Consider the following 14,210-nt stretch of genomic DNA (forward strand, 5'->3'; position numbering starts at 1 on the left):
ACGGTAAACAGTTTATTTGATCCCTTTGGGTTCGTTGCTCCTATAATAGTGCAGTAAAAAGCTTTAATACGAGAATTGTCATCAGAACGGGGGTGGGACATTCCACTTGACCCAGATAATGAAGCGGAATGGAACACATGGAGAGACTCACTAAAAGCTCTGGAAGACTTGCATATAAAAAGGAGTTGCTACATTGCCATGTTACTGTCTTCAACACAGAGGAAAGAACTCTGCATTTTCTCAGATGCATCTACAGTAGCCATAGGGGCTGTGGCATATCTGACAAGGCCTTGTCGCTTGTTATGTAAACTTTGCATGAGGTTAGCTTTGATTTTTCTGAAGACCAGCCCACTGTGTTCTTGTAAGCTTAACACATGTTTCTTCTTCTTCCTGACTCTTACCTTGCTTGTGCATTGAAGTTGGGATTGAGTTTGAGAAATAATGTTTAAAAATGTCATTATTAGTTCCTTTTTAACGTGTAAAATAGTTTCCTTGTACCAGTATAAAAGTAAACCAATTGACCCTCTCGCAATCACCTGTGGTATGAAACTGAATAAAATGTGGTACCAGTCTTGGGTGCAAATTGTCATGTGTTCCTAATGACAAGGCTAAGACTGGTAATCAAACTAGCCTCTCAGCAGGAGTGTCAGTGTAAAAGCAGTGCTTATTGACACAGAAAATAAAGCTTGTTAGAATGCATAACATAATTATTTAGCAGGGCTCGGAGAAGGTGAGAGCTCCCCTAGTGGCTACAGGAGAGCATTTTCCCTAAAGCAGATATAATGGGTGGTGGCCTTATTGCTTTTAGACCACAACTTGGAATAGTTTAGATAAAAGCATCTGATGTACCACTGAATGCATTTGTTTTTTCTTATGTCTAACATTATTTACTTGTTGACTGACTATTATTACCTCATTTCAGGTTCTTTCATTGAGTTCTCAGTGAAATATTCCCCAACTCCAGCTGAGAAAGCAACATTTGGAGGAATATTTGGTGGAGTCATGTTTATGTTAATCTTTTTTGTTATATTCCAAAGTATGTTTATAAATGGATTTCAGGAATATTGGACTAGAATTATGCATAGAGATTTAATTTCTACTTTGTATTTAAACACAGAAATGTGTGACGTTTTTCATAATTACAATTTTTATAATGCAATATCTGTTTTGTTCACTGTTAATCTGTATCCATGGGGCAGCACAGTGGCTCAGTGGTCAGCACTGCTGCCTGACACCTCCAGGCTGCTGGTTTGAGTCCCACTTCTCTGTGTCTGTGTACAGTTTGCATGTGCTGCCCATGTCATGTGAGCTTGAGTCCCCCCCCTCTGTGTCTGTGTGCAGTTTGCATGTGCTGCCCATGTCATGTGGGTTTGAGTCCCACCCCCCTCTGTGTCTGTGTACAGTTTGCATGTGCTGCCCATGTCATGTGGGTTTGAGTCCCACCCCCCTCTGTGTCTGTGTGCAGTTTGCATGTGCTGCCCATGTCATGTGGGTTTGAGTCCCACCCCCCTCTGTGTCTGTGTACAGTTTGCATGTGCTGCCCATGTCATGTGGGTTTGAGTCCCACCCCCATCTGTCTGACACAACCAATATTAAAAGTATGAGAAACCGCTATTAATATAAAACAATATTTTTTAAAAGATATAACTTATGAAATTAAATAAAAGAGTTCAGTTTTTGCTATATTGTAGTATGTTGTACTACACTTAAAATATGTAATTTATTTTAAAATACGTTTATCGCAGATATTTTATTTAATACGTTTATCAGGCATCACATAATGTATACGCCTCAATGTAAGTGATGGATAATTGAAATTTTGTTAAAATAATCCCATGTACCTTTTATATCATTGATGATAAGTAGTTGCAGAAGTTCAGCTCACTCCCCATGGACTGGCATTTAAAGAGAATGCCAATGTCACAGTGTTACAGTCATTGGTGTTACACTGTATCTGTTACTGTCACGAATGATCAGACCACTTAAAAGCTAAATAATATGGAAATTATATGTTTGTTAAAATGTCGGCTTCTGGAATGAAAATTGCCCATGTTTCAGCTACTAAGCAGGGATTCCTCGCTAAACCGGATTTTTAAACCCCCTTGTTGTTGTATATTTTTGTACGTGTTATAACAGTTTTCATTTAAGTTAACAATCAGCCACTTAACCATGACTTAAGCGATTTGCATTTGATCAGGGAAACACAGCCATGCGATCCACCCTTCGCCGTAATTCAGGTGTGTTGGGCGTGTTTCAGCTCCAGGTGTAAACTGAAAGTAAAAGTATGGTCAGAAAATGGCATTTCGTGCAGAGTTATAACTGCGTTAATCAAAGCACATATAGGCTGTTTCGCCGAAACGAAAACGTACAGCTGTTGTGTTTTGGATTAAGTTCAAACTAAACGCCAGAATGGCAGAACAGACACAAACAGCCGTAAACCGCTTGCCTAAACCGAGCCGCATCGAATACCACCAGCTTGGCTGAGAGACTATACATGATGAACTGGGGAATATACTGAGGATCATGTAGACTGAGCTAAGTCTATAGTTACAATCGCTCCTTTAATTGTACTATGGGTTCACAGATAGCCTACTTACAGTACGGCTTTGATGTTTGTTACCTTTTCTACTTGGACATGTGTGATGTTAAATACCCCGCCTTAGCCTGTTATAGCTATTTCACATATGTCCCTAAAAGTGTTATAATTTAGCAGAGTATCTTGTTCCCAAGGGGGAAATTGTTGTGTTTTGAATTAAGTTGCAGTTCTGCTGCTTGCCCAGTAGATGGAATATAAAGGAATAAGAATAAGAGCTATACATTAGAGTGCATACGGATAAAGAATGTGGTTGTGAGCTGGCGAACAATAGAGTGCTCCGTCGGACAAAACAGTTTCTGCCCCTCCGTGTCTGATTGCTACACAACAGCAGCAGAATTTGCCTCTGTGTTATAGAAACAGTTCTTTAATTGTACAAGAATGAAGGTGGCGATGCAAATCAATACTTTCAGCGTTATTTTGATCGTGTTGAAGTTCGCCAGTAACTCTGATGGTATGTACATTTTGAAGACAGTTTTGTGTGTCTGCTAACTCGTATAATAATGTTGAAGAAATTTTAATCGAGTTCTTGCTTTGGGTGTACTAATTATTATACCAATATCTGTTTAACAAATATTCAAGTAACTTCGTTGCAATGTAAGTGGTCGCTCCCTGCATGTTATTAATGAGGAACATCTGTGACGGAAATGGGGGAGGGAGTTATAAAGAGCACACCAAGTTGGGGAAGGGGGGGGGAGAGAATGGCCGGTATTACGTGAAATTCCGTGTTCCCCCCTGATTCGAAATCATGACGTCACTAGAGCTACTTTAGTGTTAGACGGCTTCTCTTTAGATAGAAAGTTTCTCTGTCGTTTTAATGTCTTTCTACGAAGCTCTTGAGGTAAACAAGCCATATATTTTAAAACATCACATGCCTTCTCGATGTTTCTTTGTTTTTACAGATACTAAATGAAATTATTGAATTTGCAGGATATTCTTAATTGAATTAAGTTTATGATATTTGAAGAAATGTGTGATCATGCCCCAGTCAGTGAAAGTGTGTTTCCTACCCTTAGACCCCAGAAGGTTAAACAACACACTCTTAGGAGTGCTTCTGAGATTCAGAAAAGAGCCAGTAGCTGTCACAGCAGATGTACAGCAAATGTTCTATTGCTTTGTGGTCAGAAGCAATGATAGAGACTACCTCCGTTACCTTTGGTATGAGGACAACAACCTTGACAAAGATGTGGTGAAACACAGGATGAAAGTCCATGTATTTGGAAATACTCCATCACCCGCTATTGCTATATATTGCATGAGATGAGCCGCCAAGAAAGGTGAAGTAGAATACGGCTCTGATGCAAGACAGGTTGTAGAGCGACAGTTTTATGTGGATGATGGCCTGATCTCTGTTGCCACACCTGAGCAAGCAATAGACCTCTTAACAAGAACCAAACAGAATTATGCATAGAGATTTAATTTCTACTTTGTATTTAAACACAGAAATGTGTGACGTTTTTCATAATTACAATTTTTATAATGCAATATCTGTTTTGTTCACTGTTAATCTGTATCCTTGGGGCAGCACAGTGGCTCAGTGGTAAGCACTGCTGCCTGACACCTCCAGGCTGCTGGTTTGAGTCCCACTTCTCTGTGTCTGTGTACAGTTTGCATGTGCTGCCCATGTCATGTGAGCTTCAGTCCCACCCCCCTCTGTGTCTGTGTGCAGTTTGCATGTGCTGCCCATGTCATGTGGGTTTGAGTCCCCCCCCCCCCCTCTGTGTCTGTGTGCAGTTTGCATGTGCTGCCCATGTCATGTGGGTTTGAGTCCCACCCCCATCTGTGTCTGTGTACAGTTTGCATGTGCTGCCCATGTCATGTGAGCTTGAGCCCCACCCCCCTCTGTGTCTGTGTGCAGTTTGCATGTGCTGCCCATGTCATTTGGGTTTGAGTCCCACCCCCATCTGTGTCTGTGTACAGTTTGCATGTGCTGCCCATGTCATGTGGGTTTGAGTCCCACCCCCATCTGTGTCTGTGTGCAGTTTGCATGTGCTGCCCATGTCATGTGGGTTTGAGTCCCCCCCCCCCCTCTGTGTCTGTGTGCAGTTTGCATGTGCTGCCCATGTCATGTGGGTTTGAGTCCCACCCCCATCTGTGTCTGTGTGCAGTTTGCATGTGCTGCCCATGTCATGTGGGTTTGAGTCCCCCCCCCCTCTGTGTCTGTGTGCAGTTTGCATGTGCTGCCCATGTCATGTGAGTTTGAGTCCCACCCCCCTCTGTGTCTGTGTGCAGTTTGCATGTGCTGCCCATGTCATGTGGGTTTGAGTCCCACCCCCATCTGTGTCTGTGTGCAGTTTGCATGTGCTGCCCATGTCATGTGGGTTTGAGTCCCACCCCATCTGTCTGACACAACCAATATTAAAAGTATGAGAAACCGCTATTAATATAAAACAATATTTTTTAAAAGATATAACTTATGAAATTAAATAAAAGAGTTCAGTTTTTGCTATATTGTAGTATGTTGTACTACACTTAAAATATGTAATTTATTTTAAAATACGTTTATCGCAGATATTTTATTTAATACGTTTATCAGGCATCACATAATGTATACGCCTCAATGTAAGTGATGGATAATTGAAATTTTGTTAAAATAATCCCATGTACCTTTTATATCATTGATGATAAGTAGTTGCAGAAGTTCAGCTCACTCCCCATGGACTGGCATTTAAAGAGAATGCCACTGTCACAGTGTTACAGTCATTGGTGTTACACTGTATCTGTTACTGTCACGAATGATCAGACCACTTAAAAGCTAAATAATATGGAAATTATATGTTTGTTAAAATGTCGGCTTCTGGAATGAAAATTGCCCATGTTTCAGCTACTAATCAGGGATTCCTCGCTAAACCAGCTTTTTAAACCCCCTTGTTGTTGTATATTTTTGTACGTGTTATAACAGTTTTCATTTAAGTTAACAATCAGCCACTTAACCATGACTTAAGCGATTTGCATTTGATCAGGGAAACACAGCCATGCGATCCACCCTTCGCCGTAATTCAGGTGTGTTGGGCGTGTTTCAGCTCCAGGTGTAAACTGAAAGTAAAAGTATGGTCAGAAAATGGCATTTCGTGCAGAGTTATAACTGCGTTAATCAAAGCACATATAGGCTGTTTCGCCGAAACGAAAATGTACAGCTGTTGTGTTTTGGATTAAGTTCAAACTAAACGCCAGAATGGCAGAACAGACACAAACAGCCGTAAACCGCTTGCCTAAACCGAGCCGCATCGAATACCACCAGCTTGGCTGAGAGACTATACATGGTGAACTGGGGAATATACTGAGGATCATGTACTGTAGACTGAGTCTATAGTTACAATCGCTCCTTTAATTGTACTATGGGTTCACAGATAGCCTACTTACAGTACGGCTTTGATGTTTGTTACCTTTTCTACTTGGACATGTGTGATGTTAAATACCCCGCCTTAGTCTGTTATAGCTATTTCACATATGCCCCTAAAAGTGTTATAATTTAGCAAAGTGAGTATCTTGTTCCCAAGGGGGAAATTGTTGTGTTTTGAATTAAGTTGCAGTACTGCTGCTTGCCCAGTAGATGGAATATAAAGGAATAAGAACAAGAGCTATACATTAGAGCAGTGGTTCTCAAACTTTTTCAGCAGGAGGCCCCCTTGTGTAGGGTGAATCCTTTTGTGGCCCCCCTCCTCAAAAAAAAAATCATGACGCAAAACTGTCACGCCCAGCTCCGTACGATCCTCGTGTGTGCCACGCCCCCTCATTACCTCGTGTCAAGTCCTGATTGTGATCACCTGTGTCCTTTTATTTCTGGCTAGTCTTGTGTATTTAGTCCGCGTCTGAGTACGTCTCGTCAGATCTGTCATTGTATTGTCTGTTAATGTCCATGCCTGTCTCTCCTTTCGTTGCAATTACAGTTTTTCTCTATTGCTTTGATGCTGCAATCAACTCAAACTCCACATTTTCAAATCAGTTAACACACAGGCCTAAACAGTGGCACTCATGGTCAAAGTGGCACGTTTTGTTTGCAAAAGGCTCTAACCGTGCCAAAACATTTAAAATATGAAACAAAAGCAAATTTTGCCTTCAAACAGCACAACTTGCAAATAAGTGTATGAGCTCTTCCAATCAATCATTACACAATGGACAACAAAATTCAAAATGCAGCGCTCAGTGCGAATCAGTGCACCATTGCTTGTCATTGTAGCCTATTACATCGCTGTCATTACCAGTGCCAACTGTTATCTTTCTACATAGGCTGTGTCAAATTTGACTTCTTGCAAAGAACTGGATCCAGAATCAGAAATGCTTTGATGCAAATTTTATTGATTCCATGACATTCTTTTTTTTCAAACTGTGGCCAAAACCTGAAATACTGTAAATATTACAGAAAATACATGTAAACCAAAATAACATCTATCAGATGCTAAGAAAATAAAAATAAAATCTATTACAATAAAGTATAAATAAAAAGAAATAGCCACTATTGATACTCAGTCTCTTCTGCCTTGACGATGGGGCCACCTGGCTTCATCCACATCACATTCAATATCCTCTCTTGCACCCAGTGAAAAACCTTGATATACACCTTGATTTATAGGTGTACAGACTGATTGCTGATTGAAGAGTTGTGCAAACAAGTTTCATACAGGTACATTGGATATTCATAATTATGTAAGTACTTTCTATCAGCTGTTAATAGATGTTTTCCTTTTATTCAACACAGTGAATCCAATGGAGTTTGGGATCTTTCAATGAGATCTGTGGTGACTGTTTTGACAAAGGGTGTGAAAAATGTGTGAAACAAATGAAAAAGTGTTAAGGCATTTGAAAGAGAAGAATGTGGGTGATGATGCTAAGAATGTGATGATGAAGATCAAGTGAATCCCAGTTTCACTGAGCGTGTCTTAGCAAATGAGAAAAACTGTAAAACTCGTTTACCCGTATCTCCGGCTGATCTCGCCTGCTTCCTGGCTCGCCTGCCTTCCGACGCGACAAAAACATCCTCAAACTTACAATTTTACTTAATTTTAGATTCTGTTTGTAGTCTTTATTTCTCTGGTTTGTTAAATTTACATTTCACAAAATATAACATTGTATTAAAACAGTTTTGACAGTAAAACTAACATTGTCTGAAAAGTGCAACATGTACTGAATACTGAACATTAATTTATGATGTCCATAGCAGCGTTGTGTGCTACGTAAAATTTATATTTACATTTTTTTATACTTCTATTATTATTTTTTTTAAATACATTATATTTTACATAGGTTGACAAGCCTGATTTACATACAGGTAATTTTTTTTTTAGATTCTACAATTTCGATGCGGCCCCCCTAGCGCCATCTGGTGGCCCCCAGTTTGAGAACCACTGCATTAGAGTGCATATGGATAAGGAATGTGGTTGTGAGCTGGCGAACAATAGAGTGCTCCGTCGGACAAAACACTTTCTGCCCCTCCGTGTCTGATTGCTACACAACAGCAGCAGAATTTGCCTCTGTGTTATAGAAACAGTTCTTTAATTGTACAAGAATGAAGGTGGCGATGCAAATCAATACTTTCAGCGTTATTTTGATCGTGTTGAAGTTCGCCAGTAACTCTGATGGTATGTACATTTTGAAGACAGTTTTGTGTGTCTGCTAACTCGTATAATAATGTTGAAGAAATTTTAATCGAGTTCTTGCTTTGGGTGTACTAATTATTATACCCATATCTGTTTAACAAATATTCAAGTAACTTCGTTGCAATGTATGTGGTCGCTCCCTGCATGTTATTAATGAGGAACATCTGTGACGGAAATGGGGGAGGGAGTTATAAAGAGCACACCAAGTTGGGGAAGGGGGGGGGCAGAGAATGGCCGGTATTAGGTGAAATTCCGTGTTCCCCCCTGATTCGAAATCATGACGTCACTAGCGCTACTTTTGTGTTAGACGACTTTTCTTTAGATAGAAAGTTTCTCTGTCGTTTTAATGTCTTTCTACGAAGCTCTTGAGGTAAACAAGCCATATATTTTAAAACATCACATGCCTTCTCGATGTTTCTTTGTTTTTACAGATACTAAATGAAATTATTGAATTTGCAGGATATTCTTAATGAAATTTCATTAAGAATTTCATTTTCTTAATGAAAACGGTAGTCTTGCTTGTAAGACTATCATGTATATCTACTGTATTCACATGTAATAATATAACTGAGTGATTTTCAGACATCTCACATACATCTTTGCTTAAATATTAGCGGAAATATTTTTTCCTGATATCCAGAATATTTGGTTCCCCCTGTTAAAGCAGGCATACAGCAACTCTGGGCCTCAGTATTAATAACAATACTGTATTCACATGTAATAATGTACCTGAGTGATTTTCAGACATCTCACACATCTGGATATCAGGAAATAAGGTTTCCCTAATGATGTATGCAAGATCACTCATATAGTCTTACAAGCAAGACTAATGTTTAACATTTCTACACACACCTTCTGCACATACATTTTTTTACTGCCATAATTTTTTGACTGACTCAGTTCTGTTCTTACCATTTTGCTAGTAATTGCTATTGTAATCACTGGTACCCAAAGGGATACTAAACACAAATGTTTGGTGTTTTACGCTTTTGCAAAGGTGTTACTAATTAAAAAGCACCCAGTGAGACTGCTTGTCAATGAACTTTTTAACTCATTATAGTTGTAAAAGAGCTGCTCTTTGGGTTTTAATTTATTAGTACTTGAGCGGAATGTATTACTTAAAACTACTGGTTATTTCTAATGGGATATATATTTTTCTAAAGAAAAGAATAAAGGAGTGATTTTTGTTATAAAATCAATAAATTTGTAATATTTATTTGTAATATTTTTGCTGAATTACACAAACAATGTGATTGAAAACTTGTTTTGTTGACCTTGTGGGACATTTTTTGGGCCCACGAGGGAAACTCAATGTTTCGCAACTTGGCAAATGAAGGATGCATTTCAAGGTTACATTTGAAGGAGCCTTTGAAGTGGGACAGCCTTTTTGCATTGCTGTGACACATTTGGTCTTCAAATACAGCCCTTAGAAGGATGCAGCCCTTGAATTTAGACACAACCATAATCTTTTGGTCTGTGTTAGATTTTTTTAAGTAGAAATACTTCCAAACTACAGACACAGCTCCTCGCTTGAGCACAAGTTGTTCTAGTGAATCTCCGGTCTCATTCTTTTTAGCCCCGGTCTCTGTTTTCTGTTCTTTAATCTACTATAGCTACAGAGCCTTTCTGCTAACCAGCTGCTATGCTGCCTGCCTAGTTAGCAAGCTGTGCCTAGTTAGCAAGCTGTGCCTAGTTAGCAAGCTGTGCCTAGTTAGCAAGCTGTGCCTAGTTAGCAAGCTGTGCCTAGTTAGCAAGCTGTGCCTAGTTAGCAAGCTGTGCCTAGTTAGCAAGCTGTGCCTAGTTAGCAAGCTGTGCCTAGTTAGCAAGCTGTGCCTAGTTAGCAAGCTGTGCCTAGTTAGCAAGCTGTGCCTAGTTAGCAAGCTGTGCCTAGTTAGCAAGCTGTGCCTAGTTAGCAAGCTGTGCCTAGTTAGCAAGCTGTGCCTAGTTAGCAAGCTGTGCCTAGTATGCCATTCCGTGGTGTCGTGTTGAAAATTTATATTTATTAGTCTTTCAAATTGTTTAAGTGTAACAAATTGCTGTTTGTCACGGTGTTTTGCCCTCTTAAAGGGGACAAGCTGTGGCTGATATAAACGTGAAACATATAGAGTAACGTGAAACTTTATTGCCCATACAGGTGATCGACATGCCACAGGAGGCAGGAATTTGTACGATTGTAGGGATTTCGCATGACAGACTCAAGCAAGCCCTATATACAGCAAATTTGCCAGTGTTAAATTAACACTGCATGGTGTTTATATAATTCTCACCAAATCAGTGTTACATTTAACACTTTACAGAGTGTAATGAGTGTTGTTTTATAGTGTTACATTTTATTAGCTCTTATAGTGTTCAGTTCACACTATAGAGTGTTAGATTACTGTAACTCCACCTCTTCCCAGATTCCCATATAGGTGGCACCCAGGTAAATAATGGGTGGCTTATGTTTGGGGCAGCCTGCTACTGTGTTTGATTAACCCACCATCATAAGAAAGATTGTGTCCAACAAGGCCTTGTCACTTGTTATACAAACTTTACATGAAGTTAGTTTTGATTTTTTTGAAAACCAGCCCACTGTGTTCTTGTAAGCAAGGCTTTGTTTAATGTCGCAGCACACAGCTCTCTGATTTTCAAAAAAAAATCAGCACTGAGGCAGGAAAAATTTTGTATATAACACGAAAAGGCTGAGAGGTCCGTCTTGGTCAGAGTCTTTCTCATGATGGTTGGTAAATCAGGGTGGCTCATGATTTTCATATGAGATCTTGTGTGCACATTAAAATGGGCAGATAGGGGTCACCCATTATTTACCTGGGTGTCACCTATATGGGCTTGGAATCTGAGAAGAGGTGGAGTTTCAGTGATCTAACACTCTATGGTATCAACTGAACACTATAAGAGCTAATAAAATGTAACACTATAAAACAACAGTCATTACACTCTGTAAAGTGTTAAATGTAACACTGATTTGGTGAGAATTATATAAACACCATGCAGTGTTAATTTAACACTGGCAAATTTGCTGTATACAGGAATAAAACCCTAAAGCCTTCATCATATACATGATGAAATTGAAATGTTTCTATAATATATGTATTGCATGTTTTTGTGCTCTATAAAATCACAATAAAAAGACATTCATTCATCAAAACTACTTCAGTTCTTTGTTTAAATACTGTATAACCATTTTTGTTTTCGTACAGGAAAGGAGACAATGGGAGACTTAGTGAAAGCTACCCAATCAATTTCCAAGGCTGAGGATTTCAGAGATGACACCAAGCTGATAATGCAACCCTATGCTAACTGGGAGGAGTACTTGGTACCTGCCCCAGTCTCCATAGCCATTCTGGGGGAGCTGGTCTTTATCTCCTCTAATGTAGATTTCTCTATCAACAAAAACCCTCCAAAAGGTGGGTTTCAGTTAATCAGGTACCCAGACTCATTCCGAGCCTGTCTTATGCAAGTGGCTAATTCTGGATGGGCAGCATTCAATGAGGCTCACACGAACATGGACCAGATCCGTCTCCACACTGGCAATGTGCCAGCTTACATCAGCACGTCAGTTCAGATATTACTACAGGAGAATGATGAGCTGGTCCAAATCCTCCTTCCTGACCAGCTGGAGAACATAGCTACTATATCAGACCAATGTGTGCAATTGGCTGAGCGAACAGAGAAAAAGTTCACCTTTGTTATTAATCTGATCCAAGAACTTTTAGAAGCTTGTATAAGTGCAAAGAAGGTATATGGTGATGAACTGGAAGAAGTCCAGCGTAAAATTGAGGAGACAGAAAGGAGGAAGAACGATTCAGTGAGAGCCAATGAAAGAGCTAAGAAAACACTTGAGGAGATGAATAAGCAGCTAGAAGATGCAAAGACAACATTTGATAAAGCAATGGATTCACTACCATCGGGGTGGGAATTGATTGGCATGAACTTTGTAGAGGGACTCACACAGGGTATAGTAACTGCTTTGACCCTTGGGATAAATCTGGCGGCAAGAGGTGGAGGAGGTACAAAAGGCACACAAGCAAGAATGGAAGATGAAAATGTCTTTGCTATGAATAATGTGCTTTCAAAATCAGGTCAGCTTCTAGGACTGGCTGAGACGTTGAACAGCTTTATTGACAATAATGAAATTCAACTGTCTATGATATATGATCAACAGAAAGGAACAACACTGACATCATTCCTGGAGGAACAATATAATGAGGTAAAAACCTCAGTGGAGCGTGAGAAAGACTGTAAAGCTAAAAAGGACGCACTCGACATCTGCACAGATGCTATTAAACTGTGCTCTGAGCTCACCGAGATCGCACCTGAAGGGCAATGCGATGCTGCCAAGTCGAAAGACATGATTGGAAGAATGCAGAATGTGCTGACAAAAACTCAGAAATTTGACTCTCAGAACAAAGCGTTCACAAACACACCAGCATTTACACCTCAACCCCCACAGCAAGCTAAGGAAAGTGGGTTTAAACGGGCAGGTGATATGGCGGTGGAGAATGCTCGTTTCCGCATAGAGCAGAGTCGAGTCCAGCTGGACAAGGTGAGAGAGATACAAAAGGAGAGTTTGGAAAACCTGGAGAAAAACCAGAAGGAGCTGACAGATATCTTAGTCACACTGAGGAACTGTGAAGTAAAAGAGATTGACTTCAACACCACCATTAGAATGCTGGTCAAAGGTCTAGATGCCATGGGAAGAGTGAAAGAGCAGTGGGAGAAGATGGTACGCTTCTTTCAGATGATCTCCAACATTGTTAAGACCTGCCTGGATAGATCTCTGACTGATTTTGTGAAACAGTCTCAGGCGGCATCTCAGAAAAATCTGTCATATAACACAAAAAAGTTCATGAAAGACCTGATCTACCAGCAGGCCTTCTATGCATCGAATGTAGCCAGCTTGGTTAACATGATCTCAGGGACCTACGTTGAGGTTTCTGACAAACATGTGATGGACAGGATCAGCAGCCTGGGCAAACTCATGGCTCTGGATCCCAGCAGACCAGATTTTATTAGTGAGCGCGAAAAATTTCAACTTGCCTGTGAAGAAGCTCAAGAGGCAATAAGAGATCTTGTGACGAAGAACAACAAGAAATTTGAGCAAAAGACAAAAGAGAGGATGGAGAGAATTGAAAGTGAGCTAAAGCCAATGTTACCCCCAGTATCTGAGGAGAAAATGAATGAGATCAAAGAAATAACAGAATCTGCATTTAAAGAAATGAGTCAGGAGGATGAAGATCAGTTTGCATGAAGGTTCTATTAAAGCATGAATAGGTAAAAAAAAAAGCTACAGAACACATACATTTCAGTATTAGAGATACACATATATGAGCACAATATATAGCCTACACATAACAGTCATTAATGCTAGAAAGCTTAGCTATACTCTTACGATGCATGGGACACTTTATTGGTAGCATTTGCATTTTGTAGGTCAGATATTGTTTAACTGCTTTTGAATTTGCTGCTTTGTGAAGTAATATGACTGTAGGGATAAAACAAAACAGTCTGCCAAACTAAACGCATGTGTTGCAAGATTTTAACATATGGAGACAACCTCTTTCTAGTTAAAGTGGCAGGTCTGTGACACCTAGCAAGTTCAACACAGCTTCTTAAGCCCAGGGGTGGAGATCCACTTACAGGAGAGACCTGGAGTCAGAGGACTGATTTCACCATCAAAGGTCAAGGAATAAGAAGAAGACGACGACCCAGGGGTCTCACCAAAGATTATCGCTGGATACATATTTGGTATAAAGTAATCATGTCTTTGCTCGCTTTGAACAAAATCATTTATAAATGTACTTTAACTTGCTAAAATACAATTGTTAATAGTTACCACCATAAATTTTTATTAATGGGCACTTGTATGTCAACCAGCTTGAAACAGGGGAATGTATTTTAACGATGTAGAGCTAGGCGGCCGGACCTCGAAGCTTGAGCCACCACAGGGCCTCCATTATTGTCTCTGATAATAAAGCACTGATAACCAGGCATACACTTTCCTGTGTTCTTTTCAGAGCAGC

At 39.9% G+C, this 14,210-nt stretch overlaps 2 protein-coding genes across 2 annotated transcripts in view; both read left to right on the forward strand.

Annotated features, from left to right (window-relative positions):
• The window catches only part of LOC111837206 (uncharacterized), a 118,957-nt gene that overhangs the window by 58,718 nt on the left and 46,029 nt on the right, over positions 1 to 14,210 (forward strand). The window lies entirely within an intron of this gene.
• On the forward strand, positions 7,933 to 14,178 carry LOC111837208 (uncharacterized). The gene is made up of 2 exons (XM_072718637.1): positions 7,933 to 8,172; positions 11,388 to 14,178. The coding sequence occupies exons 1-2, from the start codon at positions 8,100 to 8,102 to the stop codon at positions 13,436 to 13,438; spliced, it is 2,124 nt and encodes a 707-aa protein (XP_072574738.1). The 5' UTR covers positions 7,933 to 8,099; the 3' UTR covers positions 13,439 to 14,178.

This window comes from Paramormyrops kingsleyae, chromosome 12 (assembly GCF_048594095.1).
Source record: "Paramormyrops kingsleyae isolate MSU_618 chromosome 12, PKINGS_0.4, whole genome shotgun sequence".
Lineage (NCBI taxonomy): Eukaryota > Metazoa > Chordata > Actinopteri > Osteoglossiformes > Mormyridae > Paramormyrops > Paramormyrops kingsleyae.

Bases quoted from the DNA above. Each gene is read 5' to 3' on its own strand.
- LOC111837208 (XM_072718637.1), top strand. From the start codon at position 8,100: ATGAAGGTGGCGATGCAAATCAATACTTTCAGCGTTATTTTGATCGTG. The intron at 8,173-11,387 runs GTATGTACATTT...GTTTTCGTACAG, and splicing joins GTTCGCCAGTAACTCTGATG to GAAAGGAGACAATGGGAGAC.